This window comes from Lichenostomus cassidix, chromosome 12 (assembly GCF_008360975.1).
Source record: "Lichenostomus cassidix isolate B80296 chromosome 12, HeHo_3.0, whole genome shotgun sequence".
Classification (NCBI taxonomy): domain Eukaryota; kingdom Metazoa; phylum Chordata; class Aves; order Passeriformes; family Meliphagidae; genus Lichenostomus; species Lichenostomus cassidix.
The window spans coordinates 12,181,711-12,207,329 of NC_139493.1; the positions used below are offsets into that span (position 1 = coordinate 12,181,711).

Below are 25,619 nucleotides of genomic sequence, written 5' to 3' on the forward strand. Positions count from 1 at the left end.
CTTTTAAAAACCATTCAATCAAAACCCACAGATTTTTGCTGTATAAGCCTAAAAGGGGGCTAAATATTGAAATACAAGCAGTTTTCTATAGTTAAAACCAAGCCATTCAGAATACATCCTTTTATTTATCAAAATTTACACACTGAGTTCTACAAAAACCCATATACCAGTTTTGTTCCATGTTTTTGGTGGTTTATATGATTAATTGACATGTATCTTCAGGTAGCATGAAAACCATTCTAAACAGACAAACCATCATTAGTTTAATATATCTTCAATATAAAAAGTAACATGACCCTGTAGTCTATCAAAATTCTCATAATTTAATTTTCATAAAAAAGCAAGAGGCTCATAATTAATTACAGTAAAAGTGCTGTGCATTTCCATTGTAAGAATTCAGAACATTCCTATGTACCTCTCAAAATGGTAGAATGAAGCTCTCTTGAGCTACAATGGGAATCAGAGTGTTCTCCAACTCCTTCTGCTTCTGCAGGAGGCCCTGAAATAGATACAAATGTGAATGTTCTGTCTTGTGCAGCCTAAACTAATCAAGTGTCATTGTTTCATAGTTTAAAACAATTTACTTGTTAAGCCTCAATGGTTTTTGAGTACACAACTTCAGCAAAAACAGTACAACCTCATACACTCAGTGCAGAGGGAATGTCTGCAGAAGCCTTCAAGTGTGACTGGAGTGGAATCCAGGCCTGTTTCCAGGGATGACCATGCAGAGTGAAAAAGGACTTTTCCACTGTACAAAATGGAACTTTCTCATTCCTTTGTGCCCTGTCTCTGCATTTGCAGTATTGTAGGATATTCTTGTATGAAGCTGAATCCAAAACCTTGGTGGGCATTTGTCGAGTGACAGTCAGCGATGGAAGAGACAGGGCAGATTGCCTGACTGCAATAAGCCAGTTTTATTCATACAAAGCTGAGTATTTACACCTTTTCAGCAGCAACTAAAAACAGATCCTTATATAAGCAGTAATCACTGTAACAACCATATCTATGTTTCTCAATAATATTGCAAAACTAAAAGCTAGCACTGACCAGCAGAGATACATACCAGACATGCCTTTCTCTTCTGCTGTCTATTCTGTGGTAGGCCACACTGCCTGCCATGGTTTGCCTAGCAGTGTTCTGTGTCCACTTCTGACATGAGCTTAGCAGTGCTCTCACTTGTGCTTTCTAGCTGTATCTCCACAGGCACTGGCTTTCAGTCTTAATACAACTGATGCTCTAAGAGCAAGGGTAGCAGTGCCATTTGAACTAGACCAGTGTCAGACATTTCAGGGTACACTAATTTACTGTCAAAAGGTTCAAGGTCCCTGCTTTGTTAATGGTTCTTGTAAGTTCTGATCATACAGAAAAACTGCCATAAAAAATCCTCCTGGGAGTGTATTGTTGTCTATCAAGTAGTACATGATGGAACTATGTCAAGTACGTGCATCAATTAAAAGTCTTCTTACTGTAATTACCATGATAATTTATATTGATACATCTGGCCCCTTGGTTTCCATCTATTTTAGACTTGTCAGAAATAATGTGGTACCATGGAAGTTTGTTATTAAAGAAAATTATTTTTCTCGGAGTTACAAGGCCTTTCTCAAAGATAAGAGTTACAGGCTGCTGGCACAGCTTAGTGCAGACCTAATGCAAGGCAGCAGCTCCTACTGCTGGAATTTAGGCACAGATTTGTGGTAGCACCAAAGGAGAGTTAGCAAAGCAGCCTGTAAGACTCCACTTTGGCTATTTCAAAGGCAGCAGCTGCCTACTTTCAGTCACTTGATGAATTAATTGCTTTCTAATTCATCAACAGTATCTGCTTATTTCTATTAACAGGGCAGTGTAGTTTTCAGCCCCTGTGTCAATTGCTTCTGTTATAGAGTACTTCTTGCGTTTAGGAGCATGTTACAAACCCAAGTCTTCTTAAAATAAACTGCCCTAAATAAAACAAGAGCAGAGAAAGAAGTAACCCTGGCAGTTCAATGTTTATCACCTGGTTTGCTAATATAATGGAAAGATAATGTGGAATAGCTTCACAGGGACCCCTGAGGGTTTGTCCCCACTCAGCCATTGTCACTAGCCTGCTGGCAGTGCTGCTGCTGCCTCAGGAACAATGGGGTGCTCTGGTGCTACTGACCTGGGCTCAGGGGAGTGTTCTCCTCCTTACTGAACTTGGCCCTTCCGCTTATCCACTGACTTTTGATTTCAGTGAGGAAAGTGAGTCTGTTGCTAGTTTCTATTCCTGCTGTGACCTGAGACATAGGAAAAGATTTGCTGCCTGGTAGCAAATGCAATGTCAGACTTGCCCTCCCTTTGCCCTCTGTTTTCCCTGGGTCAGCCAGTCCCACTGGGCTCTTACTGCACCAGCCCAGCTGTATTTATCTATCACTGGCTGAGTGTGGAGTTCAAAGGCTAAAGCCTGGTCAAACATTATGTGAATTCCCCCTGACAAAACAAAATGGCTAAATATGTTGTAAATACAGCTATGTATGTAATCTGAAATGATCAACCCACTATATATATGTATATCTAAATGTAAAAAAACATGACTAAATTATCTTCTGAAACAGAAAATTCTGCTTTTTGTCAATATTTCAGATAAAATACTGCACTATTCATACTTTCTCGGTGAAATGACAGATGCAAAACAGGTGTTATCTGTACATCAGGAGGAATACACAATATTTAGGTATACAAGATATACTGAAGTTGAACAGTTTATGTCCTAAATGCCTTCTGCAGCTGGCAGGGTATTTAAAAAAGCTCCATGTTTTAAGTTAACTCTCTCCAAGAATCAAGATCCATTGAAAGACTAACCTTACTGTTCTTACTTTTTAGCCACTGAAAGAATGACCATAGCTTCCTGCCTTTGCTAAGCTTGCCAGCTTTAAACCTGTTTAAATATCCATGGCTTTTGTATCCTCAGCAAACACAAAGATCAAACTCTACTTTGAATCTGGCTTCACTCTTGACCAAAATGCCACTGGCAAATGAAGTGAAATGCAGAACATGGACTTGTATAAAACATGGATTTGTGTGAACAACGTGAACCATTGGAGGTTGTGAAAGTACAGGGACCCAGCTGCTATTGCAAACTGGAACTGCTTCCCAAGCAGGGAGCTAGCCAGAGGCTGAGTGATAACTGTAACTACCCTGCCCAGCTGAAAATGATAACTACTCAAGTGCCAGCAGAAAACAGGGAAGATGCAAAGTCAGAGGTTCTGCTAGAATAGATATGGAACTAGAGTGTAATCAGTGAAACAGGTGTAGGTGGGCCACGTGAACTTCTCTGTGTCATAAAGGAAGATGTAGTTATTTGTGTTAGTTAGATTGGTGTGTGGTGTTTGTAAGCTGAAGATAAGAAAACCTCAAGTTATGTAAAACCCCAACCCCCAGATCTGGGACTCCGAGATAAGTAACTGGCAGGGGTGGCTGTCAGATTTGTCAAAGTGTAAAAGCTGATGTGAAATGAACAGCAGTGGGACATGCAGATGGGGGTGCTGACCCCTGCCTGCCCCTGGCAGCAGGAAAGGTGTCTTTACAGTTCTTGCTGTGGAGGAGATTCCTTTGGATCAGAAACCTGAATACAAAATACCTAACAGCTGTAGATATTTCACAGAAATGTTAATGAGCAGGGGGAAGACCAGGTCCAGTTAAACCCATGAGGAAGCTGTTAGAAACTGGCGCTTTAAGTGTTCTTGGGTCACAGCTTTTCTTACTGAGCTGGGGAGAGTCATATGAGCCTTTGTTTGCACAAGGAATTTACCTACTGCTGAAGCACTGTGTGGACATGGCAGTGCTTCTGTCTTTCTAAAGCACAACAGGTAATCAGTAGCATTAACTATTGTTAATTTTGTTGTACTTCAGTCTGTCAGATTTTCTTCCCTTTAGTTTGATTATTTATGAAATTTTCCTCTCTCAAGGCAGAGAAAAACCCTGCTGCTAGCAATAAAGTAGTTTTAGATTGGACTGATTCAAAAGCAATGGAAGACACTGATACAGGCTTATTTTCAGTGTTCTTCACAAAGAAAATGCAAGCCTAAAGTAATTTTTTTGTTTTTGTCTTGCAGTTCTGTCAGGCTATTTAGAAGCATAAAAGAGAGCTGGTGTGCATGTCCAGACTTGTGGCTTCAGTTGCTCTGGGCCACACCTTGCTGCCAACAGGTGGAGTATCAAATTCACTCAGGCTTTAATAACGAGATGCCATTACCAGTAACTACAAAGAGAACAATGTACACAAACACACACAGGCTTTTATCTCAGGAGCTCGTGTGTCTAGGGCATTAAACTGATTTTCATTTTCATTTCTGATAGACAAATCCTGAATCTTCTTTTTACATGCTAAGAAGTAGCAGCTATCGTGGGAGGATTTTTTAAGTGTTCCCACTTCCAGTTTGCAAAATTACAGAATTTTTCCAGGCCTGATACGAGACCACCTCACCATCCTCACTGCTCTGCCATGACCTGGGAACTGCAAAGGGGAAACCTCATCAACAAGGTTCTAGTGCTGTGGTAAAACTGTGCTTTTGAAATGGATACACTCTCTACAAACAACCCTAAGTATGGAACGTGGACACCAAACAAAGCCATTGCTCTTGGTTCCAAGTTTGCCCAAGCCTAATTTAAAGACTAAGGAGTCCATATTCTCTCTCTAAGGACTGTCCAAAGGTGGTAGCAACACAGGAAAGTTTTTAAAATGGGACAGAAGTAGAAGACAGGGCCCAAAACATAAATCATATGATGGAAATTAAAGATCATGGTAATTTTTACTTCAGTATATATATACACACACACATTTATCCAATAAATTTTTGCTTACCTGTCGTAGTTTTGACAATCCTTTGAGAATTTCTTGTTGTCTCTCTCTGATTGTAACTACATCAGGATTTAGAAGAGGATCTCTAATGTGATCTGAGCTAAAAATCTGTCGTGGCATTTGGTAAGAATCTAAAAGTAAATGTATGTCAAATCAGTTAATAATGCTATTTATTAATTTTCTTTTAATTTTGAAGCAGTAGATTTTGAAAGCTTGTGAAAATCAGTGGTTGATTGCTATCAAGATTATAACCTCTATTTTAAAGTCGAACAACACTGAGATTCCTAAGCCCCAGTCTCTAGACAGTAATGCAAGAAGTGCAATCATACTTCATGAAAGGTAAACAATTAGACAAAAATATTATAAAAGAATTTTTTTGTTGCTTTTCTGATTTTTTAAAGCTTTTTCTTTGTGTTTTTTTTTTTTAAATACAGAGTATAATTTGGTTGCACAGCCTTTCTGTGCACTGCTGTGACACACAGAGATTACTGCAGTATTTAGTAAAAAGCAAATACCAAACTGGCTAACAGTGCAGCATTCCACTGTCAATAACTGTAACATTTCTCCCTCTGTACATGAAACATTTCAGTACCATTGAAGTGTCGCTGCTGGGGGTCATGTGTTGAAGGTCTGCTCAGGGGTGCCTCTGGATCAAGGTAATAAACCTCGTGGGTTCGAACGTAGGGGACGAACTGTGCCGAGGGAGGTCGCACAGCCTCTGCCCCGGGAGGAGGGGAGCTCCTCTGCTCCGCCTGGCTGGCTTTCTCTCTTCTACTGTGCTGGTTATGCTCCAGGAAATTAGGAGCCTGGATCTGTTTTTGTTGTATTTGGAGTAATCTGTTCCTAACAGCTGGGACAGGTGGTGATTCAGGTCTGTAATGGAACAATTACAATTATAAAATTAACAGTTATAAAAAAGCCCAAACAATGCTTAAGTAATGTGATTAATTTTGTCAAATAGCGGAGACAAAGAATCCTTGGAGGACAGAATTTTTGTACATTTATTCTGCTTTTATACCTGCAAACTGCCTGGTCTTACGTATTTTAAATAGTAGACAATTAGATACATCTAAATTCTTCTAAAAAATCAGGAAAGAAAAGCATATGTATTTCACTAATAATGTATTTCTACATTTCATTAATGCAGAGTATTGACGTACCTTTCTTCATCCAAGTGATTCTTATGAAATTGTTCTTCCTAGGAGAAAACCAAGAAAGTAAAAAGTAAACCCAAAAATCTTCATGTTTTTTATATAAAAAGCTTTGATTTTGTCAAAGCAAGTTTGTTCTGAAATTCCAAAAGGACTGTTTGACCTGGGTTCAGGAGATACGTATTTATCAAAGATTTGCATTTAAGACACTTATATATATTGTCTATTAAGTAAATTACATAAATTACAGCAGGATTTGCTCCAATTTTCTGTCTTTGGCAGCTCTAAGCACTATCAAAAATACTATGTATATTTTCCTATGTCCTTGGAACATAGGAATTTATAAACTTGAAAAGTTCAATCCAAGATATTAAAGGAAAGGTCCAGAGTTTTGCTATTTAAAGGTGTGAGGAAGTCAGGTGTTTATGCATAGAGAGGGAGGAGGGGAGAGGGAGAAGACAAGAATATATTTAATAGTATTTACTTTGAACAATTTTTTCCCAGCCACAAGCTCTACTGATACATGCTTACTGCAAGTGGAGAATGACTCCACTAAGAAGGATGCATTTCTGTCACAAGGAAGTACATCCTCAGTAATCCGTATTTTCTGCAGAAATAAACATCATTTTTTTGAGCAGGTACTGCTGTACCTCACCTGTCAGCACAACACAATGACTGGGCAAAAAAAAACCCAAGTCAGTGCTGTGCCTTTGTCCTGCACACTGCTTGCAATCAAGCTCCCTGTTTACATAATGAATCCATGGTAGTGAAGAAATGAAAAGGAATCAATGCTTTGGAAGACTGGGATAACAGTAAAAACTCAGTTACAAAATCTGGATGTGTTCTTCTGCTCCTGATGAACAAAACAGTGCTGAAGTAAGGATGAGCAATAGGAGAATTTCAGTGCTTCAGTTACAGAACTTGACAGCATAGGGTTAAAATGTTTCTGAAATCGTGGTAGCTAAAGTAGGCCTTGGAACGGGAGTGGGCATTGTCTTTACTAAATCACGTGAACCTACACCTGCATACCCACCTGTACAGTAGATGATGAAATTAAATGTGATGATTGCTTAGTAAATATTGGGCATTGTCTTTGCTAAATCACGTGAGCTTACACCTGTGTATCCACCTGTACAGTAGATCGGAAATACTGTGGGAGGAGAGGGCTTAAAGTCATGCTTGGGTGAAAACAATATACATCCAAGAGAACAATATCACATTAATGATTAACATATGGTTATACAACAGTTATGTAAAGAAAGGGTATAAAATGTGTCCACTTTGAATCCATGTTGGAGTCAGATTTGGGTTTGTCTGTACCCCTGATTCCCACAGCTCTTCAAGTAAAAGCACCTGCATATAATCATCCAGTGTTTATGTGTTTATACGCTAACCAACTGAATTCCCACCCAGGTAAAAGTGTGAAGAACAAGAGTCTTAAAAACAGTGAATTGTTCTCAAAGACCAGTGACCCACCTTTCTGCCTCTGTGGCCTTTATTCTTCACAGCTGTTTCTTCACGTGGTGAGAGAGACCTGGCTGAGTGTCCTCCCCTTCTGGCACTGAGCTGCCCAGGGCTGTTCCTTTCCACCAGCTGCAGCAGCTCCATTTGTCGGCGCACTTTGTTCTCTTCCCTTTGCTTTTGTAGTGGTTTAGGGTACCTTTCTGAGGCTGGAATGTATCTCTTCCCAGGCTTGTTTATGTTCCAGTCAGGTCTTTTGCTGCATTTTTCTGAAGATTTAATTTGTCTTTCTTTTCTTGCATATTGTTCGTATAGATCAGTGTAAATGGCAGCAGTCTCTTTTCCTGAAAGTTTAGTTTTGTCCATATGCTGCATTTCCTTCTGGTATTTTCTGCTGTTAGAGGTTTCTTTATATTCTATAGAAATATCAGGCGATTCACAACACACAGTTCTTTCCTCAACTGACTCGGTGTACGCAAAGAAATCTAAAAAAAAATTATATTTTAACTCCAAATCTGAGCTATTCAAATTACTTAGCTGCCTTTTGTATGTGTATCAATCTACCATTACCGATTTTATTTTAAAAATAGCTGTTACAGTTTTATAATTTTTTGGGGTTTTTTTTTTGTTTGTTTGTTTTTTGTGTGGAAGACAAATAGGACCTGTAGAAGCAAACTCAGTAAGGAAGGGATAAAAGAAGATTGGAGAATGAAATCAAGTTATTTAATAAATTTGGACCTAAGTCAACACTATATGCTGGACTGTAGGATTTGTTACTGGTAAGTAACTATACAGAAATATCATTTATTTGGAAGAATAGTGCTATAGATACAGGAATAGAGTGGTACATTGCAATATACCAACACATCTGTGTCTGTGCAAGTATTTCTTTCAAGCTTTATTCCACTGTGAGTCACAGTGACAGCCCAGCATCACAAGGTCCCTCAGTCACTCAGGGCAAGGGCTCTGTACCTGTCTGCACTGCTGTGTCCTTCCGAGGGGAGCTCTGCTGCTCAGGGGGACTCTTAGCACCAGCAGGGAAATTGGTACTTTGTGGTGAAACGTCAAAATTACAATTTTCAAATTGTGTATCACCTGAAAAGTGGTAAAATTGTTCCATTTAGTAACCTACGTTCAATTTCAACCATGCTACAGAGTTATCAGACCGTTGTGGTTTAGAGCTCAAAGCAATACTGAGAACTCTGGTTCAGATCCCAGTAGCCACCCTTTTCCAATGGAAATCTAAATGACAGCACACAGGTCTCAATATTCCTGTGCATTCCTGCCAATATATTTGCATTTCTTCCTGTATGTAATAGAATAGTTGAAACTTACTATAACCCAATATTCTCCATGGTAGTTAATGCTTAGATTTGTTTGAAAGGTAAAAAAATTGTAATGAAATTTGGTTTGTGAAGCCAAGGAGCAATTTCTCACCCAAATGCAGATAGGGAAACAAAAAAAACCACCACCTCCCAATCCCAGAAATAACTTGCTTTCAAACACCAAAGGAACAGGCAAACTGAGTATGAGAAGACTTGTACTTGCCACCACCAAGATTGTTCTGAATTTTGGAAATGTCATGTGCCTTCTGAGCCAAGTCTGGAACGTGCTCTTCTTGTTTTGATCTCTGGGCTAATTCCTGAGCTTTCTCCATTGTCTGATAAAGCTCTTTGGCTTTAAGAGCTGCAAGTTCCTTTAAAAAAAAAAAGTAAATATGTGATCATTTATTTCATTTATTTTGAGTATCAAATCAATTGGATTATTTAATCACCATATAATCCTCAAGGTTTACATGTATTCTTATTTAGGGAAAAAATTTTTTTTTCAAAACTAAAACTAGTTGAGCAAGTGCAATATATAACCTATAATTTCTGTGATTATAAAGATAAATTCAGAACCCCTGTGGTACTAATGAAAGATCTTCAATCCTAGCATTAAAAAGTGAGTATTTAGATCCTCCAAGTTATCTGGATATTTATTTCCTTTCTAATAAATTAATCTTTTTCCATTTGCAGTTGGAAAGAGCAACTGGTGCTGTAAGATGTTTTGAAAGAGCTGAGCAATTAGAGAAGGATGACTTTCCCCCTGTCTGTTGTACCAGTCTGTTCAGGCATCTACAGGCAGATGCTACACGTTTCCACCCAATAAATGCAGAGCAATCAGGATCCACATTGCTGCAGGTTTTGGAGAAAGCTGTTTTTGCAATCACCTTGTCTTATGACACCATGGAATCTGCTACTGTTCCAAAGAGGAAGCAAACAGTAATAGCTGCTGCTGTGCCAAAAGGCAGAATGAAACATCACACCAAGTGTTTGACCTTCCACACAGGTGAGAACAGATAGAAATGCAAAATCTGTACTTACCAAAGGTCAAAATGTACTTTTGGTTTAACTTTTATAAGAAAGCACTATGTAAAGCTCAGCAATGGCTCCACAGGGGAAAGCTGTAGAACTTGAATGACTTCTAAAATGACTTTTCCAGACTGTATCATAAGAAGTCTTTAATTCAGACTGAAATCACATTCACTCAGATGAGCTTCATGGTACTGAAGCACCTTAAAAGCATCAAGTTACCAATAACAATAATTGGATCATGTACTTCTAGATATTTTTTAATTTTTAATTTGCATCTTAAAATGGATGTTTCCACACTATTTAAAACTACATTTCTACTTTTGCCAGTTCTTATAGTTTCTCTCCCTGAAAAGGCCCTTATTCAAAAAAAGCACCTGGCCTTATACTTGTATGGTGTTATAAGTTTATTAATGGAGAAAGCCGATTTTGATTTCCAATGTCTGTATTTTGGATATTTTTCATTTTCAAAGTGATGAGATGACACAATGTTGCAGGTGAGGAACAAGACCCATTTGTCTCAAAATTCAGTATTATTACTGACCATCTGCACTAAAGATAATGCAAACCCCACCTCCTTTTGTTTTTGTTTCAGCATTTCTTCTTCAAACTGTTTCTGCAGTTGTGCTTTTTCTCGTGCCAGGCGCAGTTCTTCCTGTTGCTCTTCCCATTTTCTCTGCTCTTCCTCCAGTTGTTTCTTCTTCCGTTTTTCTTCCACCTGAGCCATTATTGCTTTCTGGCAGGGTACAGGAAATTTATTTATAATTCAAGGTAATTTATTTCAAACATTTCTGGGCTTTATTTTCTGGAAAACCACTATCCCAATCGAGCACTCTGAAATATTCAGATTAAAAAAAAGGAGCTTTTTATGTTTTAGAAAATGCTTTCTTTTTCTTGTGAAGAGATGAAGGTCTGATTTTCACCTTATGCACATACTGTAGTCTTGGAGTTTGATCCAGCAGAGTAACAGTTTGACTAGAACAGTCTCTTTACATTTATACTGAGCCTTCTTTACACATGCTAGAGACACCAGCATGCAGATATGCATTGTTAGAGTGCCACAGAGGTTATGTAAATGTCAGTAAAGTAGATAAAAAACTAAAGATTCATGGAGTGGCAATCTGTAAATATCAGTCCTCCTTATAACAGTGGAGACTGAAGGAAACTGCACACAAACCTGTTATAGCTCTAAAGACTGAACTGTATATTTTCTGAGGCAGGAATTCAGTTACAGAAATGCAATAATCTTGTGCAAATATTGAAAGAGAATTGTAGAGTCTGACTCAAGGAAATACTGCCAAACAATGTCATGTCATCTAAAGCATAGAAGTCAAGTGCCTCCCTGGATTCTGATATTAAATCTCATGCTTTGTTCATGAGACACTACCTTTCATCCTTTCTTATTAAAAAAGTGTGAGGCTTTAAAACCAAAGTCTACCTGATGTTCCAACTGCTTCTGCCGCCTCCTGTCCCTCTCCTCAATCTGTGCAGGGTCCAGCAGAGCTGTCATAGAACGGAGGAAACTGTGAACAAAGGGACATGGAAATGTTCTTGATCATTAGACAATAATCCTAAAGCCTTTCTTAATTAGAATCAATTAGGTTTCATTTTCATATTGAGGTTATCTTATTGTATTAATTATAAATCAATACATGATCCATAAATTATGGAATTCCTTTTATTAAGGAACAAAGTAAGGTTATTTGCAGTAAATTTTATTAATGAACAATAGAACCACTTGTGTCTTTCAGCAGTCAAACAACAGGTGTTTGAAAAAAAACGCAAAAACCAAATGAATAAGATACAAAGATCAGATTAAAAGACTCATTAAATTTCTTTTTTTAAATTTTAGTTTCTGAGGAGGTATCTGAAATGTACTAGCTGGAAAAATAACTACCCTTACAAAGTTCACTCACCTGACTCTCTGACTCTGTTCCAAAGCACCATTTTTAGCAGCTTTTTCTGCAGTTAAGGGCATGAGGTTGCCTAAAGTTGCAGGTGACAAAGGGTGAGGGAAAGTAGTCAGGTCCTTGGGGTCAGGTGACAGGCAAACACTTTCAGGCTGCTTTCTGTGCATTCCATTTAAGGGGTGTTGTGCATTAGCATTAAGGTGGTTCTTAAAAGAATCAAAGTGCATTGCCCATGTGTCATGCTCTTCTGCCTAAACAGTATCAAGCAACAAAAACAAAGGAAAAGCATTCAATTACACTGTTTCTATAAAGTGTGGTTAACAAAACAGACAATGCACAGTTTGTACAACAGGAACATTTGAAAAGCTACAACACAGACAGCAGGTAATTCCTTAAATGAGAAGACAAGTGGCTCTGTTGTTTAAAATGCAAGTCAGATCACAAATTATAATGCTGATCCACACTTGGTCAGCACAAAGATACTGCTACTACATTTTCAAGTGAAAAAAGTTAAATGTCACTCCCTGGTACCTGCAGCCCTTCTCCCACAGCACACCTACCCAATTAACAAGGCACCTAATGAAGGAACCTTTCCCAGCTGTGTTCCCTTCACAGTTACAAAACTCAGTTTACAAAGGAAGCCTGATCCCTCCAACAACTGAGGAAAAGACAAGACTTGTGCTGTGTGTAGATCTGTAACCACTCCTTGCAGCAAGGCTTTCTTTGGGGGTTAAAAAAAATGTAAGGCTATTTTCTTCAATACTTTCTGGAGAAGTGCTTGCTTTTTAACTTTAAAAAAGTTTCATGAGCATGTATGTGTATTAAAATAGTATTTCCAGAAACAGGATTTAAGCATCACTGTGACACATTGTACTTGTCTTCTCTTTTCTTATCCCCTGCGGTCTACACAAATTTTCTTTTTCCAAAGTGTCTAGCCATGGTCTCTACACCACCTTGCAAACCCAAGTGTTTTTACACATGGTGGAAAAGAGAAAGTAAGTATAGCACTACCACTGTCTCCATTCCTGCAGCAAACCCTCTAACACATCACAGCAGACACTGAAATGCTGAACAGCCACTGGCTGAATGTTCATTAAGTACATCATTATGGTGAAAACCTGGACATGCTGCAGGAAATTCCATCTTTGTTGCCACTTCATTAATTACAGCTCTTATTTCTTAAAACAAAACTGTAAAGGAAGACTTCTCTTATTTCAAGAAGTCCCTCTAAACCACAGATACCTTTGACAAATTAAGTTTTTCTTCGATTTTTCGTAGTTTAGCTTCTTCCTTCTGCTTGTCCAGCTCTTCAAGCCACTTCTTCTGTTGCTCATGTTTCAATGCACTGGAAGGTCGTTCCTGTGGCACAGCTTCCTGAAATCAGACAAGTTCTTGTCTAAAGTTCTTGTACAAAATATTAAGTATCTTGTCTAGCCACATAATAAAGACTTGGCAGAAAGCTCTGCCTTCAGCTGGTGAGCATAATTGGGCCTTTCTCTAGCACAAAACACAAAGTAGATTTGTAACTGTACCAAGTGCCTGACTGCTGACAGAAAGATGAATTCTTAGAGTATTATTCTAACTTGAACCATCAGCCTCTAACTCCAGAAAACCTTACTTACATGTACCATGAACAGAAATCCCTTTTTCTTCCTATGGTTCACTGCTCAGTCTGTGTTCCAGGTAGATTCAGCACCACAATCTAATTAGCAGTAATCTGTCTCAAGTTAAGCAGTTATCATCTTTGTTCTTCTGTTTCTGCTTCTCAGTGGATGTCTGTATTACTGAACAAACTCCAGTGGCACTGAGAACCTTCAGTAACATCTGACAAAAAGCTCTCTTCAATCACTGCCTACCAGCCATAACTCAAAACCTACTTCTTGAACCTTCTGCCATAAATATCTTTTATTTTATATGGCTTCCCAGTTCTCTATTTCTTCAACACATACTTAAAAACTAATTAATATTGCATGTCACACCTCTAGTACTGTTCTTCACATCAGCCTTGGAAGTGCTGTGTTCAAAGCATGGATTTTTGGTAAACATTCATTGAGACACAATTATTTAGACAGAGCAAAAAGGTCTAATGAATTCTTCTGGTTTAAAACAACTAGTGGAGACAAACATTTGTTGTTAATAAATAAGTAAAAAAACCCTGTATGCAATTCAATATCTTACCCTGAAAACCAATGCTGTGCAACTGCCAGCTGGAAAGTCAGAAGCATTGAAATCAGAAGACTGCCCAGCTGGAGCTCTTGGAACATTCAGTGTAACTCCATCAGCCTCTGTGGCTAAAGCAGCTGTACAGGCACAGCTTTCCTCAGTGCCATTAACTGAGTCAGCTGGAAACACTCTCTACAAATAAAGTGACCATTTTAAGACTTATTTAGTTCACCTGTTTTGTTTGTTAACAAAATTATACCTCTAGATGCTGCTATTCATTAAAACTTCAGCCTGAACTTGTAATTAAACACCTTTTATCCAGTATTTATCAATTATGTTGACTGAAACAAATTCTCATGGGGCAGAGTCAAAACTTTGCTAGGAATGCTGAATATGCCACAAAAAAAAAGTGCAATTTGCTTTTGCTGTAAGAGCTGAGAGCAAATACAACCCTAACTTCTGTTTAGCAGCAATAAATATCACTGGAGAAGATTCTTGTGAGTATAATATATTTATTTAACACAGTGTTTTCAGAATGACAGCTGACTTTTTAGAAGGCTAGGAGTCATATTGCTATGCTCTTTATGTAAGCAATCAAATACATGCGAGAGAGCTCATGAACAATGAATATAATTATATAACCAGGAATTACGTTTGAGACTATTCCCCAACACAAAATGAGAAAAGATTTATACTTTTTAGTCAGGAATCAAAATGGAAGGACAGGAATGGATTGCTCCTGCTACAAAGATCTTAAGCTGAGAAGCAACAAACTGGAGCAACAAGTACGTGTGGACCAGGGAGCTGCAGCAATTCATGCCTTGAGAGAGCTGAAAGTACCACTGATATTGGATTCTAAGGGGTTTGTTCAGAAAAGAAAATCTATGAATTAGAAGTTAAACTGTTCTGCAGCAGTGCTGCGGAAACTCTGTGCTCTTGTATTTCTTGACAGCCTTACCTGGTCTGGGTCAGGTGTTTCCACTTTCTGGGTTTTATTACTGCCAAGTTTTGCCCAGAAATAATCTACCTCTCCCTCCAAAGTTTCTTTCAGTTTCTTCTTCAGTGCTATCTGTTCATCTTAGAAAAAAACAAACAAAACCAAACTCTAGTAAGAGTTTCTAATACAAACATTTAGCAGTTTAAAAATTTTAGAAAGACAGCAATACATGTGTCCCCTGTCATTTGGACTGTAAAATGGAATACAGCATTGTCTGATGATGTATCAGTCATGACTTTGCCCTTCAGAGGATGGCAGCTGAGTGTCTGCCCAGGGATGCAGAGGTAAATGAGGAGTCTCTCTGAGAAGACTAAAAACCACTGAATGCGTAACAATTTCCCAGGCAAAGAGGGAAAACTAACAAATAACCAAGTATATAAACTCTCTCCATTTTGTTATACCAGTCGTGAACTACTGTAATATTATTAAAACCAATGGAACTATAATGGAAGCTACTGACAGTGTAGAATGAAATTGAAACCATTGAAACCAAATGGTCTAAATCCAAGTTCAAAGCAAAACACAACACTCCTCCATGTCAAACATAAAAAGCTTAATTTGTCAGGGAGAATCTACTACTGAGTTAAACAGTTATAGTTTTCTCCAGAGATTCCCCTTGGCTGGTGATGGGGCAGGACTGTAAACTCTCTCAAGTTCAAATTGCAATTTCATACACTCAGTCATGGTTATAGTTTGGGGTGATGCTGTTCCCATTAAAAACCAAGTGAATGTGTAAGTGATAACGGCTGTCAACTACTATCAGAATGTGACAAAATTGCTGGCAAATAGTACCTAAAATACAAAGCATAACAATACATTTATTTGAGATATTTAATTGGCAAAGAAGTGTTTCTTGCAAGAATTTATAATCTTTGCATAAACTTTTGAAATTAAAAATCTTAGTCTGTCTTGGAGACTTATCAAATTATTTACTTTCCAATTTGTAGCAACTGCACTGATATACGTGAATTTAAAAGAGCATAAGGAATATCAAGTTTCTTGGCATCCTGAGTATAATAAAAATTGATCAAAATATATATTTTATATATCATAAATACCTAATTCCTTCTTCCACTGGGTCTTTTTAAATTCCAATAAGGCTTTCTCCCCTTCTCTTTCACCCAAGGTACTAAACATGTCAGCAGGCTTCCATGAATCCTTTCTAGAGAAAAGGAAGGAGGGGGAAGATTTTTATCTAGAAAGCTGATCTGTTAATTAAAAATTTTAAATTAGTATTTATAAACTATATTGTAAGTTTATAATATAAACTTATATAAGTTTATATATATGTTCTATAACGTATATATCAAGAACATATGATATGAACCTTTATTGGAGACACAACTTTTGCAGACAATAAACAAATGTACATACATAATTTTCTGTCCTGGTTGTGGATGTGCTTCTTGTTTCCTGCTTGAATCAGAGTTCACTTCATCTGGAACTGGGGACACTTCACAATCTTTTTGGAGTGATGCTATAACATTTTCCTCTGATGCCTCATTAGTTGCTGTGGGGGAACATAAATATATATAAATGTACATATAACCACTGAACTTTCTTCAGCATTGAGTAAATACTTTCAGAGCAGCAGAAACTTGTGGATTCCCCACAATTTAGGAAAAGTGTTTTCAGCCCTGCTTATCTAGTTAAGGCACATAAGTTAGACCTTCACAGGGTATTTTTAAAATACTAGACTTAATAATCACCTACTCTTGGCTAAGAGCTCAGAATTTGGGACTCCACTTAATTGCAGGATGTCTTATTCTTGGTGCAAAGAGCTGACCCCTTCCACAGATCCACTGATGGGAGGAAGGATGCAAAGAAGGAAGATATGCAACGGTTCTCTTTTCTCCCCCAGTGTAAAATGGTTCTTATTTTGCATGAAACAGTGACCAAGTTTCTTGCTGGTTTGCGCTTCAAAATATTGGAAATCTATCAAACAATCCTTTTTACGGTTATAATTACAAAATGATTGGTTCCTCACAGTAACAGACAATTTCATATCCATAAAGGCAAACAGTATTTTGTCTGAGACCATCCAACATAAGACTAACATCTCTACAACGTGCAAATAAACTTGAATTATTGACTCAAAGCTAAGCTTTCACATTTTCCTCTGTTTCCATTAAATAAACGTATCCAATGGCTGGTATCTTACCCGTTTCCTCTTGCTTTTCATTATGAGTCTCAGAGATGCTTCTTCCTTCTTTAACAATCATCAAAATCTGTTGAAGCTGTTCTTGTGTTAAATACACCAAACTTCTTAAATCTTCAGCTGACACATGTGGGGTTTGAGGTTTCTGTTTAGTTTTTTTCACAATATTAGGATCCTCTGAATCAGGATATCTGTTTGTCTTATCTCTTTGGAAAATCAAAGAATGACCTTTAGTTGTGGCTTCATGTGAGGAGTGTTTATTAACTTGCAGTTTTTCACCTTTTGTCATTGATAAGCTTGATTCACTCCTTGGTTTTGTTAAATTTTCCAGCTTGATACAAGCATTTTGTGTTGGCCTCAAGACAAGCCCAGTGTGCTTTATCCTTAATGCCTGTTTAGGAGCTCTGGCTTTATTACCCATCTGTTAAGGCAAAAAGATTTCACCATCTATTAAATAGGGAAATAGAATTGTATTTGTAAGAAATGAAAACAAGATTGAAGCAACAGGGAAAAGTGTCATTCTTCTGTTCAATCAGCAGAAACTAACTCTGTATAAGCTTATGAAATATCTTAATGAGTACTAGGAATACACTGGAAGAGAACAGGGCATCTAAATTTAAGTACTTCAAAATCACAGTAGGAATAATAACTTCATGTAGAATGGCATTTAAAAGAATTAATAAACATTACTTCTGTTTTACTTTGGTGTTTCTGAAGCTTGGCTTCAAACAGATACATGTTTTCACCAAGCAGCTAGCAGTATTTCAATCTTGGCTTTTCCATTCTGTACTAAGGATTTATCCTTTCCAAGGTCCTTGGTGTACACTTGTAATTATTTGACGTGTATTGTAACCTTTTTCTGCTTTTTCCCCTTCCCAAGCCTACTGCCTCCCAGTTTACTTGGAGACAACCTATATGACCAAACTTGAAATTAAATACAGTTCAGATCTCTGTTTTACCAGAATTCCTTAAAGGTCTCTGAAAGTTCTGATTTAAGATTCCCTCTGCTGCTTCTTGACCAAGGAAACTAAAACATTTTGAAAAGCTAAAAATAGTCAGAGAACTTTGAATTCATCCTTTTGAACAGCTATTACAAACCTGAGAAATAACAGACTATTTCAACGTAGAAGGGACCCATATGCACATACTTCTTTTTAATAACTATAATTGATTACAAGTATTTAAACAGTTCAACGAGTTCTCAAATTTTCTGTTAACAAATAGTAAACTGGTGTGTTCTAAAAATTTTTCTGCTTACCTTCATGGCAGGCTTTGATTTATCTTTTGGGAAACAAACACAAACATATGAAAGAAGTACTTAACAACTTGCTCCTGAAAAACAATCTCGAGAAATTAGTAAACTGTTACATTCATTTGATTTTAAGTCAGGGGAAAGTACTTTCCCCATACCATCTGCTCTGATTATTTTACTTTTTTAACTTGTTTCAGTATACACACTTCAAAAGTATGATGTTGGAAAAAATTTAGATATATTTCAGTAACTATTTCCAGTTTTACACCCATCTAATCAAGTTACTGTGCCAGTCTGACCTTCCCCTGCTATTCATTATTTCTCAGAGAAAACTCTGGAGAACTGTTCTGTTCTGGAAAACCACACTATTAATGGCTTCCATCCTAAATGAAGGTTTTAAAATTTGGGAATATGATGAATTGTTCTCTTGCAGAACCAGGCATTAAATCCTGAACCATCTCAGAAATGTTTGAGTAGTAAAGGTGTTCTGTGGCAGTTGTTCATCACTGGATTCTCAAGCATTCAACCCTTATCCAAACAGGCAAAAGTTACTCTGACTTTTTTCTGGCTGTTCAGACATTAAATACAGTGGAATTCTCTGGGCTGTGAAAACCCAACTTCTCTGTGGAAAGGATAAATATAAATAGGGTCTTCTCCATAACAGTGGGGAGATGCAGAATGTAGAATTCAGTGCTGCTTATGGGTTTTCTCTTTGATTTCTTTTTCTGTGTGAGACAGAACATCTCCAGTAGCAGCTTAAGATACTGCAGAATAATCCTACTTTAGCCCCTAAGAATGTAAGCAGTGTTTTTCAGTGCAGAAATCAAAATTCAGAAAAAATACAATTTGCTGCAATTTCTGACACCATTCAATTCAAGGGAGTGCTGTTCATACCAGTGTATAAACAAGTTAATTCTGGAAAAAACTGCTTGTTCAAGGCTAGTTCACAGTCAAGGCAATACTTTATCTTGGAGCACTCTGACTGGCCCTACCCAGCCAAAGATGCTAACAGTGTTTGTAAAGAACACTGGAATTCCTTCCTGGCTCAAAACACCACATAATGCCTCATTAGGCAGCTGCCTGATAAGTGCTGAAAATTAAATACAATTTAAAGGACATTTAATGGTGAATTTCTGTATTCTATGTAGAACAGTTGGGAAAAGTAGACTTGTACAGAAATGTACCTCTGACAAATCACAAAAATGGAATTTATTGTAAGACATATGTCTAATAAATCACAGAAACAGAATTTATTAACACTTAATTACCAACATAGATTTTCCTAGTATATCTCAGATGGTATTAGTCAGATTTGGCCTAAACACACTGCTTACTGACAATTAGAAATTATCAAATGATGCCAGTTGATACACAATAGCACTTAACTTTTATTTTAATGACAAACTAAGGAGTGGAGACTATTTCCCAGCTGTTTCCCCGTGGACAGACTATTCAGAGCTTCATTATCAACCTACTGTTCAGAATTGAGCTGGTGAGAGAGAGGAGTTGTAAATAACAATGCAGAAACATTCTTCCTAATCTGGAAAATATTTCAGGAAAGCTGGACTTCATGTTACTTGGATATTAGGTTTAATTTCAAGAAGCTTTAGAGATTACTTGAGATAAATACTTAAAAAAAATACCAGAAGCAGCTAAAATTAGCCTAGGCTTTCCATCCAGTACTTCAGTTTCGAGCTTCAGTCCATCGCTGCAAAATGAGAGAGAGAGGAATCTGAAATACTAAGTAACCTGATAATGGTAAGATTTTTACATTAATAACAAGAACAACTGTTATTAATTGTAACCCAGTATTTACTGTTGCTCCAGATGGTCTTTCACATCCCGCGCTATGTTTTGAGAAGTTACTTAAACAAAGAAATCAACATGTCTGGAAGGATACTGAAAAAAACTGGATTTGTATGTAGCAAACTAGATCTCTGACACTAAAGGTGCCACTCACTATCGCTACCCAGAGCAATATGCCTCAGGAATTCAATAGCCCAACAATAGAAACTCTGTGCTGCAAAAATGGCTCAGCAAGTCTCCCGGAAGGCCAGCGCTGCTGACAAAGAGGGGCTGTGCTCTGGAAACAGCCTTTAGCTGGGCTGCCCGGCACAACAGCCCACCTTGGGAAGGGGAACAAGAGCTGGGATCAGTGCTTATGGGAAGAGAAAAACGTGGCTGTGTGAAGTGCCCAAACGCCTTTCTTTCCTCCCTGCGCTGGGACACTCCAGTATTAAGAGAAGTGTTTAAGAGAACACTTTCTCTTCAAGCTTTCATTTAAAAAATGTTAAAAATTAAAAACGCCGGCGCAGCTCGATGTCGCACGCAACTTTTCAAGGGGCTCCTTCGAGAGGAGCACCGCAGTGAGCGGAGCCGCCCGGCCCGGTCCGCCGCAACGCGCTGTCCGAGCATCGCACCCTGCACCGCTCCCGAGCCGAGCCGAGCCGAGCCGAGCCCTTTCCACAGCAACGCTCGCCAGCCCCGCCTCTGGCCCGCTGATCGCCCCGCTGCCTCCACCGCGCGGCACTGCGCGCCCTGCCGCGGGGCCGGGGCTGTGCCTCCCCGGAGAGCCGCGTCCCGCCGCCCGCCAGGCCCGGCACAGCGCGGCGCAGCACGGCACGGCGCGGCACGGCCCGGCCCCGCTCGCTCCTTACCCCAGGTTCATGGCGCTGCCCGGCGGCCGCGGAGCCGCAAGGAGCCCCGCGCACCGCCCGCCCTCAGCCCGAGCCCCGCTCAAGGAGCCGCGCGCCGATTGGCTGCCCGCGGGCGGCTGTCAGCCAGTGGGCGCCCGCAGCACTGCGGGGCAGCGCGGCCGGGAGCGCCGGGGGATGGAGTCCGCACATTGTCCATGGCCGGGAGCGCCGGGGTCCTGATGGCGTGCCTCACGGCCCCGCTGGCCGGGAGCGCCGGGGTCCCGATGGCGTGCCTCACGGCCCCGCTGGCCGGGAGCGCCGGGGGATGGAGTCCACACATTCTCAATGGCCGGGAGCGCTGGGGATGGAGTCCCAAGGGAGTCCCGCACACCTCCCGTGGCCGGGAGCTTTGGGGTTGGAATCCCGCACCTTCATCCCGGGGCAGTCCCTCACAGCCCGCTGCGCGGACCCTCCGGGGGATGATCTCCCACATGCCCTCGTCCCGGGAAATGGCATTTCGCAGCCCCGCCGAGGGTGCGATGCAATTGCCGGGCGATTATCCCCGGCCTCGAGCAGCTGCGGAGGAGGGAGTGGAGCGAGGGGCGAACGGGGGAGAGGGAAGATGGGTGTGGGGAGGGCCTGAGCCGGCCGCTGCCTCAGGAGCAGCCGCGCTGTGCGGGAGAGCGGCGGCTGCTCGCTCGCGTTTCCACTGATCTATTTATCTATTTGTGTATTTGTTTTCTGATGTGCTTTGGGCAAAGCGGACAAGGTAGGAGAGGGGAGAGAGCCTGAAGGTGGGGGACGGGACGGTCCGGGGTCCCGTGCGGAGAGAGCTGCGATGGGCTGAGCAGGGCAAAGCCGGGACGCTGCCGGGGCTGGGCGGGAGCGGCGGGCGGGGAGTGCCCGGAGAGCCAGCGGGAGCCGTGTCCCTGCAGCGCCGGCCCGTCCCGTCCTGTCCCTCCCGGCTGCCGTGTCCCGGCCCGGGCTGTGCAGGACCCACCGTGCTGCCCTGCCGGGGTGGTTTCTGCATCCCGCTGCTGCTGAGCTGGGCAAGCCGCCCTTGCCATCGCCACCGGCTTGGTGGCACCTGCTCCAGGCTCTGGTGCCTGTTCCTGGGCCGTTTGTGATGCTCGAGAAGGAGCTCTAAGATTGAGCGCTGCTGTTGTGTGGGTATGGCTTCTGGAATAGTGCGACCCGGAAACTTGCAAATTAAATGAGGCTACATTTTGCATCATTTTCAGGAAAAACATCTTGGATTTATTTAAGGAGGATTTGGTTGTGTTAAAGAGTATAGTCAAATTCAATAAAATGCTTCAGAGCCCGTTGAGTTATTTCACTATTCAAGATGGCATTTAGGCTTATGCTTAAGGCCAAATGCTTAGTGAAGTCCATTATTTCAAAGGAGGTTAAGACCTCAAGATCTGTCTGGAACAGTGTTGTTTCTCGATGTGGTTAATTTTGGCCAAAGGCATCACAGATAAAGGGGCAGATCTTCTAGTGTGCTCTCCAGCTCACAGTAAGAGAAGTGCTGCCCTTGTGAGGTTGCACAGGAAACTAAGCAATAATAGAGACATAGACAGTGAGGTGGAGTTTACTGTGTGCACAAAATCTCTGAACTGTTGTGTATTTCTAGAAAATTACCAGTCATCAGACAAAATTATGACTTTTTCCCCCCAAATATTGCTTTGAAGCTTATTGTTTGGTATTTATCTATGCATCAGCTAAGAATTCTTTGAAACTTTCATTTAGGGACTAGAACAAGGGAAGAAAAGAAAAGAAAGCCTGGAGTTTTTCTCAATAGTGCACTGCATATGAAGTCCTGTGAAGCACAGAACATATAAGATGGGTGATCAGAGCAGTGAGATTTCATCCCCTGCTTCACAATAGATTACCTAAATTAATAGATTTTCATTTTACTTGCAGAATCTTAAATAATACAGTCAACCAGACCTGGCTCCTGCTTTTTGTCAGAAACAGCAGGTGGCAATATAATTTCAAGCATCTCTTCAAAACTTTGTCATAGAGAAAATTATCTTACAAGGCCTATAAAACAAGTTTCACAGTCCATTTAGATTTCTTTTATTTTACTATTTTGTAAATTATCAGTGTTTTACTAGATAAGTGATAGATTCTTTCAAAAAGCTGATAGTAGTTGATTGGTGGTTTCAGAACATGGGGGAAAACCAGTATTTTTATGTTATTTATAGACAAGTTAAGACTATGTACCAAACTTGTCCTGCATATATGGAACTGGATCTTTCAAAGCTGGCAAGGCTTTCAGGCTTTGCTAAAGCACTACACAAAGTAAAATTATTTGGGCAAATAAGCAGATTGTAACTTGTGTAAAAGGACTTCTTACATGGTAAAAAATTATTGATTCCACTAATGCACACTTGGCTTTGTATTACCATGAAGGTCAGATAACTTCTTTTTTGCTTTCAAACTCTCTTGGAAATGCCATGTGTCATTCCCACATTAAGAGGCAGAAGTCTGAAAATATCCAAAGTCCCTTAACAGAGCTGGAGTTCCCCAAGGAGTCCCTATGGAATGTTTACATATTGGAGAAGGACTGTCTGAAAGTATTTATTTATATGAGATGGAAAGGAGCATTACTCTGTCCCTCAGCAGGTCAGTTACCTGTTTTGCACTGAGGAGACATTGTGCACTAATGCAGATAGGCTGCCTTCAAATTTGTTCTGTGAATTGACGTGTTTTCTTAAATGAGCATGGAAATTTTATCTACATGCTGTAATTTAATATAGTTTTTGAAAATCAATAAAGGAAGATAAATTCTGTTCTGATACACATTTAAAAAATACTTCTGGTTTTTTTCACACTTCAGTACTTGTTACAATTTAAATCATTGGAACCTTTCAACGTTAAGACAACTATTTTATTTGAAGAGTTTTAACATAGGTTGCCTAGGTAGTAAAACTCTAGCTTTAAGCTGTGGTTTTATTGTCCCTGTGTCTTTTCACAAGACATGAAATTAATTTCCTCCAACTGACATATATTTTTGTAATATGTGGCTCCAGAATCTACATATTAATCATCAGGCATTTTGGTATTTTGGGCTGGATGCTTTAACCATGCATTCCAAACTCTGTGGATAATATATCTACTCATGACAGTAAGTCTGATTGCATGGACTATATTCTAACTTGTCATGCTCCATGTTATAATTACCTTTCATAGTTTTATTTACTGATTCTTTGCAGAATTTCATGTGGCTATTAGAATCCAACACAACAGGCAGTATAGGAGTTGAAATATCTGAAAACATCTAAAGATTATGTTTCCTTTACTGCTTGTCCAAAAGTATTAATTAAAAGTGCTTATGCATTTGGAAAGGAGAATAGAGGAGATAATACTTATTTCTGTAATGCAAGGACTGTTGGAATGCTTGCAGGAAAAGCTCTACTTCATTTCCTGATAATCAGCAGCATTCCTAGGTCCTTGATTTGTCATTCTAGAGGGCAGAATAAAAATGCTTTCAGGCTACATGCATCTCTCCTAAGGATCATGAAACACCATCCAAGCACTTCAATCAGTCATTCATTAAACTTTTTAATAGCCCATATAAGCAAGGTAAGAAGATGAGATTTCAGTGGGAGGTAGGTGTTATGAAAGTCCCATCAGGTGTCTGTCTTGATCTCCAGACACATAAATACCATTATTATCCAGTCCTAATTGACATAAGAGAACAAGTCACATTGATTTTTCAATCATTTACACACTCATGAGAACCCCACTCAGAACTGTTATACTTATTTTCTAGGTGGATAAATGGATTGGCACAATGATTAAATTCAACACTGTTAATGATGCCTTGTGGAAGCTTGGAATGAGCTGGAATTCAGTTTGCAAATGTATTTACAATACAAATGCAGCTGAGAGGGTCCCCCAAGAATACATGTCTTTGGGGCTTGCACATGGAATGGAGCCAGGTTAGTATTTGGTATTTTTGCTGCATGGGTAGTGTTTTTTAAATAGTTGAATATACTGCTAGTGTTGTTTGAGTCCATTATTTTCTGGTTTTTAACTTGCTTTTGGAGGAAGGGATTACCAAACCTTTTCAGAATAATGTGACTTTCATAAAAAGTGTATCCTATACCCTTCAGGGATGGGCAGAATTCATTATCCTTCCTCTCAGTACTTGGATGTAGCTTCTCTGGCACACCCAGCCATTGTAGTAAAGTAAATCAGAAATGTCTTTAAGGTTTCAAATTCATATGTAGCTTTTAGGGCTTCTGGAGTTAAATGGGAAACCTAAACAGTTTTGGCATTGCTTCCAATACACTTTAGGTGATGCAAATGGAAGTTTTCAGACTTGTTTCCTTGATTGCTTCCTGCAAAGGCAACACGATGAAGAGTAACTATCAACTGAATGCAATCAAATGCCAGCATGAGGTGGTGTTAATCTTAAGCCAGCACACACTTGATGATTAATGGAATGAACGTGTGATCTGTGTGCCAAATAAACTGCGTGTTAAAATAAAAAAGAAATCGAAAGAAAATAATTTGCTTTTTGATACTCCACTTGATACAGGGCTGCATGTTCTGATTCTAAACGATAGTTTCAAACAGGGGCTTACATGATGTCCATAAATTGGACTCTATATCTGATATCATAGATTACTACATACTGAGAAGTTTTTAAATACCAGAATGTTTCAAAAATATATTCCTTTGTAGCAGAGGAGTTCAGTTTCTGAAAC

General features: G+C 39.5%; 1 protein-coding gene and 1 long non-coding RNA gene across 6 annotated transcripts; one reads left to right on the forward strand and one right to left on the reverse strand.

Moving 5' to 3' along the window:
* Positions 1-105: 105 nt before the first annotated feature.
* Positions 106-21,005, reverse strand: CCDC66 (coiled-coil domain containing 66). 5 transcript variants are annotated; one of them, XM_085072711.1, is made up of 19 exons: positions 20,923-21,005; positions 19,909-19,973; positions 18,272-18,294; positions 17,017-17,434; positions 16,230-16,365; positions 15,914-16,017; positions 14,817-14,935; positions 13,874-14,050; positions 12,938-13,069; positions 11,702-11,946; positions 11,224-11,308; positions 10,360-10,521; positions 8,980-9,127; positions 8,404-8,526; positions 7,447-7,916; positions 5,980-6,017; positions 5,412-5,692; positions 4,823-4,950; positions 106-499 (listed from the first exon to the last, which is right to left on the reverse strand). In XM_085072711.1, the coding sequence occupies exons 1-19, from the start codon at positions 20,931-20,933 to the stop codon at positions 419-421; spliced, it is 2,946 nt and encodes a 981-aa protein (XP_084928837.1). In that variant the 5' UTR covers positions 20,934-21,005; the 3' UTR covers positions 106-418. The 5 variants fall into 5 exon arrangements, with proteins under 5 accessions (XP_084928837.1, XP_084928840.1, XP_084928838.1 ...); XM_085072714.1 differs by lacking the exon at positions 13,874-14,050; XM_085072712.1 differs by lacking the exon at positions 20,923-21,005 and having other exon boundaries at positions 19,949-19,972.
* LOC146431731 (uncharacterized) lies at positions 8,071-10,499 on the forward strand. The gene is made up of 2 exons (XR_014854745.1): positions 8,071-8,210; positions 9,450-10,499. It is a non-coding gene; the product is annotated as an uncharacterized LOC146431731 (long non-coding RNA).
* Positions 21,006-25,619: the final 4,614 nt, after the last annotated feature.